This window comes from Sprattus sprattus, assembly GCF_963457725.1.
Source record: "Sprattus sprattus genome assembly, chromosome: 1".
NCBI lineage: Eukaryota > Metazoa > Chordata > Actinopteri > Clupeiformes > Clupeidae > Sprattus > Sprattus sprattus.
In genome coordinates, this window is record NC_137920.1 from 12,333,926 (window position 1) to 12,340,383 (window position 6,458).

At 39.9% G+C, this 6,458-nt stretch overlaps 1 protein-coding gene across 1 annotated transcript; it reads right to left on the bottom strand.

Annotated features, from left to right (window-relative positions):
• Positions 1–206: 206 nt before the first annotated feature.
• LOC308367366 (apoptosis-associated speck-like protein containing a CARD) lies at positions 207–2,272 on the bottom strand (the record flags this gene model as incomplete). The annotated part of the gene is made up of 3 exons (XM_080841263.1): positions 207–472; positions 1,576–1,656; positions 2,017–2,272. The coding sequence occupies 3 exons, from the start codon at positions 2,270–2,272 to the stop codon at positions 207–209; spliced, it is 603 nt and encodes a 200-aa protein (XP_080697389.1).
• Positions 2,273–6,458: the final 4,186 nt, after the last annotated feature.

Here is a 6,458-nt window from a genome sequence, read left to right on the forward strand (position 1 = left end):
GACGTCCCACCACGCAGATATGTATGACGAAAGCACGGTGGGGCGAGCCCTACCGGGAGCAATAGATTGCATTGAGAGCCCTGTTTTGGGGTTTAGGTCAAGCCAACATTATCGTTTTGATATACAGTAGCAGTGTCTCTGCGTAGGCCTACTACTGTTTAGCTAAGGAAGCCAGCGTCAAGAAAAAACACTCAAGCAGATGTACTTTAGCTGTGAGATTTCTCAAGGTTTTTCACCAGGTACGGATCACATTTTAAGAGAACCTTGTAGAAATCCTCCTGGGCATCATCTCCTTTCTCCTCCAGCATGAGCAGCAGAGCACGCTTCTGCTTGGCTTTTGATCCCTCGCTCTCCACATCCTGTCTCTCCTGAGAGCTGAGAACTCCACATTTTTCAAGATCAGAGAGGATGGGTGCCAGGAGTCCAAGACGCGTCTCCAGCGCTGCTTTGTGTTTGGAGAAGAAGTCCCGACCTGGAGGGAGAAAGTAAGCAGAGAGAAAGAGAGAGCAAGAGAGAGAAATGATGTTAGGGAGAAACATAAACGATTCATTCATATGATTCTTCCTACATACACAAATAAGTGCCTCATCAGAGAATGTGTGGTGCAGTTGTAGCTGTCGCCAGCCAGTGCCCTATTGTTGTATCCTGCCACCTTTGCTGTCCTTCTATAACTAACATGCACTATGTCAGCCAACCATAACTAAACATGACTCAACAAAACAAATTAAAATGGCTATGAGAATATTGTTCCACCATAACCATTAAGTACATACACGCATAATAGGCAACTGAGCTCTGTCCACTCATGCTGCTGTAGTATCTCCACCTGATCTACTTCAGAATCCCTCGGTCTACACCTACCCACCCCCACCACAATGTCATGCACTTATTTGACCAAACTCATGATACATCATACTCTTTGCTAGCCTATTTACCTGTAATTTTAATAATTGTCACCATCGCCATAGCTTTCTGTCGTATTACTACTGACCTTTGTAAAAGTAACCTCATGAGCACGCTGTATACCCAATAATCTGTTCCACAATACTTGAACACTCTCTCCCCATTTGATCCACTTTTAATTTTGTATGCATCATGTATAAACCATCTTTATGTTTATATGGATCATGTATATTTGCCACATGTATGCTAGCGTGCTTGTCTTGATACATGTATGAATGAATCTGCCATGGTTCTGATGCTCCCTACCTTTCTGACTGAGTATGAATAAAAATGTATTATCTTTCCCATGTCCTTTTATCTGATACATTAATGGGATTCGTATGTGAAAGAGGGAGAGAGGGAGAGACCTATTCACGCTTTACCTGGAAGAGTTACCATGTGTACATTACTAACTAACATGTGGGGAAAGAAACATCCATGTATAGGGTGCACACGGATATTGACCGCAGGACAGCAGCAATTTACATAAACAGGTATAAACTTAACAGTCAGGAAATGACGGTGAAATACTCAATACCATAAATTCACTAAGGTTTATTTAATATTCATGTGTGTTTTGCAGTTAATATGTCATTGGATCCAAATTTGAAATGTATGACAGTTGGTCATTACCCCCTCCTTGCTGTGACATGGGCCTTCCTTCACTCAAAGCAGGGGCATCAGCCTTCCCTCCAGAGTGAGAAGTGACGCCAACTGAGAACAAAGACAAAATTGGAGAGAGATAGGGAGAGAGAAAGAGCAGAAAAAAAGAGATAGAAAGTGAGTGAGATATATAGAGACAGGGTGGTCAGAGAGAGAGAGGAAGAGAGATTAAAGAAAGAGAGAGGGAATAGAAAATAAATTGATTGAAAAAAGGACACAGAGGGAAGAGACAAAAAGAAGGAATGATGAAGAGAGAAAGAGAAGATGGAGATAAAAGAGATAAAATGAAAATTAGTAAGCAGAGAGAAAGTGAAAGAGAGAATGAGAGAGAGATAGTGTTAGGAGAAACAGAAAGTATGAATGTATACAATTCTTCCCACATACGCAAACAATTGCCTTTTGCACAATCACCCTTATTCAGATCTCTCTCCAAGTCCATGGCCAACTGGTTGTGATTCATCTTCATCAAGATAGACAACATGATGTCCCCAGCTCCCGTGTTGTACACCTGCACCATCAATTCCACAGTGTCGACTCTGTCGGCCTTCTCCAGCTTTCCCCATGGGATTTGGCCCTGGTCCCGAAGGAGGTGCTTGAACCTCTTGAAATCCTCCTCCGTGAGGTTGTCCACAGTGTTCCTTAGCACTTCCTTCAGGGATGCGATCATTGTGGGATCCATATTATTAGTCAAACTGGATACAAACTGGATGCTTGGGGTCAGGCTGGGCCAGCTGTCAGAATTCTGGGGAGATGTATTTTTTTTCATGAGCAACTGTTAAAATCATTACATTTTTACAATGAAATTCTACTTTCCCTCTCTCTATTTGTGTGTGTGAGTGTCTCTGTGCGTGTTTGTGTGTGTGTGTTTATGTCTGTTTACCTCTTAAATAAGAGGTGATAGTACGCAATCCATGCTTATGAAGGTAGAATTATCTTAAAAACAAAGACGTAATACATTTGTTATTCCCACCTTGATTTTGGAGTTTTTAACTGTTAAGACCGAATTGCAATAGTCACTTCATACATGCAAAACCACAGGATTTTCATTTGTAACTTTTGCTGTGAAAGCTCATGAGTGTAATCTTATCACGTGATTTTTGGCAGCTTTCAAAAATGAAAAAGTGTGTCTCGTGATCTGCAACTACACTTGCTTTCAAGAAACTGTAAGCTGTGGCTGTTCTCACACAATCATCCAGTAGGTGGCAGTGTCTTATTGGCCAGGAACAGGAACATTACAAAGGTCATGCAATTCTGTTCACTTCAATGCAAGAGAAGAGAAGCCCCTTTGTTTAGCCATTCTTTTGTTAACTTTGGGTAACTGTAATATGTGTTGTCATGGGTTCAATGAACTACTGTTTCGAAGTTAGTTATATTTGTGAGAGGAAAAGCAGCCTTAAGGAGTATCATTAATTGATTATCTAGATAGCCTGGGCCTCTGGCTGGAGTTTTCGAGGGCTGCAGCTGGATGGATAGATAGCCTCCCAACAGTGGTTATGAAGAAGACAGCCTAAACAGCCTAGAAGTAGAGATGCCTTGGTGTATTTGAAGGGAATAAAGTTAACTTCCTTTGAAATATGAAATCTGGCATGTTTCCACTAATGTAAAGAGTCAAAAACTTTTGACCTTGTAAATTAAGTGAGTACAAGGAAAGTATATAAAAATATATCTAACTATTTTGAAAAGTTTCACACTTTTACATATTACCGGTGTTATGTCTGCCAGTCAATATCAGAAAGTAGAGGTTCTAAGAGGGCGTGGTCACCTCTCTTCTGGAAAGATGCAAGCAGATTGGTTGTGCGTTGCATATTGTTATTGGTACAGGTTGTGGATGTGTAGCTAATACCAACAGCTCATTTATTTCTTAACAGGCTGTAACCTCTGGGTAAAAATAGACAGATAGGTTCCTGTTATTGCAGCCTATTGCTGAACAAAGATATTTTTTTTTTTTAATCTAAAGATGACAGCTACGGTGCAATTTTTAAATTCAAGCCTTATTTTAAAGCTCATTTTTTTAGGGGCGAGCACCTTTATATTTGAACCGTCTGTTTCAGCTCAGCATCAATGGTCAGCAAAAGAGTGTAGAGATGCAGTATCTGTGTCGTGAGACTGTGTTTTCTCCTGTTATGTCTGTAAAATCCATTTTAGTGTTAGAATGTTAGGAAGATATGTGGCTTGTGAAAAATGGGTCCAGTATTCTCTGCAGTGACTATGGGCCAAACAAATCAATAATAATGTGTGCTCACGTGAACCGTCTCAGTTCTGATTTGTCTCTGGTACAATGAGTCAAGCCATATCTGCGAACCATTCGCCAACAGTTTGTATATTCTGGAACCGTTTTCCTGTGTATTTCCAGCCACAAAACAGCTCAGAATGTAGCCTATAATATGTTTATGATTTTGAAATAATTAGCTGGTTACGTCAAAGGCATATGCAGTAGTGTTTATTATAGGCAATACAATAAGTACAGTTTTAAGCTTTCCTTATATTTGCTAGGTACTGCATTATTATTGGTGGTTAGGTGAAAAAATGAACACGTGTTTATTGACAGATTAGAATCACACCGGTTTATGATAACAACTGTGTACTATATCACTTGGTGGATGTGAAAAAGCCCCCCACCCCTCTCTTGGCAAAAATGTCTTGCAAAACCTCCCTCCACTTCCAACACTAAGGCCTTTTTTGACTCTGTTAAGTATTCTGCCATGCCTGATATTTTTGTATATTTCACCTAACTAAAAACCATGAGGCCAAAGTGGCATTTATGATTATATTCTAGAACACCTCAGCAAAAAAAAAAGAGGGTAAAAGGAATGTAGTAAAACAAGTTTTTTATTAAAATGAAATCTATAGACACTACAATTAAATCTAGTTTTAGAGGTGCTCAGACTTTGTACAAAAACAGATTGTTAATATTTTGGAAGTTTTCTTTTTTACTCTGAACCTTGTTAACATAGGTGTTTGCTCCACACAGGTCAGTTCAGCATTCAGAAAGTGTGTGTGGTTTCAAAAGTAATTATAAGTTATATAGAAAGTGACACTTTTCTTCACTTAGACCACTATGCATATTGATGAGAAAGGTGTGAACATACTGGGACGCCTTGGTCAAAGACAATGGCAATGACGTAATGGCCCTGGAATGTCTTTGTGGCCCTCTACCCCCTACAGGTTTTCTTGACACATCATGAACCAATGGTGATTACGCTGAATTACCATGCCCTTATCATATGAATAGTTGTCATTTGCTAATGGGAGGGTCAAAACCTCACTCAGAGGCTGAAATGTGCAAAGGATAAGTTATACTCTCCTTACAAAGTGATTATTTACACTTTAGTTTCAAACTGGATATATTTAAAAGGTAAAGGGTTCAAGGTTGCTGTGGGTGTTAGTTTTATGTTTGTAGAACAAAAACTTGCGGAGATTTTTAATCCTATTAATAAAAATACCACCAAGTGCCCCACGGGGCACCTTAGTGTTGGAAGGGTTAAAGTTATCTCATGGAGGAAGCCCCCGCGGGGCCGCCGTGGATAATTTAGCTAAAAGGACCTAAATGCTGTCCCATGCATTTCCAATGTTACTGCTAAAAAGTGTGGCTGTAATATTATTTTGGCCACAACGACTTTTTGGCGCTGTTCCGAGGTTTTTTAAAGACGCGCCGTCTTTGAAATTTTACTTCAGGCAAACTTCTGACAGGAGACGGGACAAGTCACCAGAGATTCGCTACTTTTATTCACGCTAATGTGCATGCATTTAAGGTAAGCTACGTTGTTTGGGGGGAATGTAAAAATACAGGATTCATTTTAGTTATAACGCCATATATGTCCTGCTTTGTGGTAACATTAGTGTTCGCTGCTAATTCGTTTGGTTGATGACAGGATTTTCTCTCTCACATTAGACAAGTTTGGAGTAATCATGTGTTAAATAATGAATGAACATAACAACAATCATTGGTATTGTGTATGGTATTCCTGTTGTTACATGATCTTATATTGTAAGGACGGTACTGACACTCATTTAGTGTCACCAATTGGCTAGCATCGCTAGCTAGGTAATGATGTAGACTTGTGGTGAAATGACACGTCAAATAATGAATGGACATGATCGTTTTATATAGTCATGTGTCCAGCTTTCATGTCGTGACGTTAAATAGTCTTGTCAGTTCGTTTCTGACAGGGTTGTAATGTTGTGTTGATGAGTTAGCTACCTATACCTCAGCATTGCTAGCTTGCTAAGAGATTGACGCTACAGGCTTGTGTTTAAATAACGTAATAATGAATGAACATGATTGTATTTTATATTTATGTGCACGGTTTTCATGTTGTGATGTTAACTCATCCTTACACCATGGATTTGACTTGTAATGTGTTGATAACTCGTCAGAATCACTGGCTTGGTAAGAGCTATTGGCTTAATGCATTGCACCAACTAACAGCTGGACTACTAAGGGATTGATACGAGCTCTCTTTTACAATATACAATATAACATAGGCTACATATAATGTACAAATAACGTTGTAAATACTATACTAGAACCACAGTAGACTTTCAAACAATCAACTGAAGTCTGTCTACAGTGTTAATCAAATGTTATGTAATTTCCCCTCAGTCTTTGATCTATGCAACACCTCTCCTGCCCCCCTCTCTTCCTTCTCCCATCTTGCTCTCTCTCTCACACACACACACACACACACACACACACACACACACACACACACACACACACACACACACACACACACACACACACACACACACACACACACCACTTCTTCTGCCCAGGCTCACAGAATGTGAAAGAACACACAGACGCACGCACGCACGCACACATACACTTACACTCACAAACACGCCAGGAC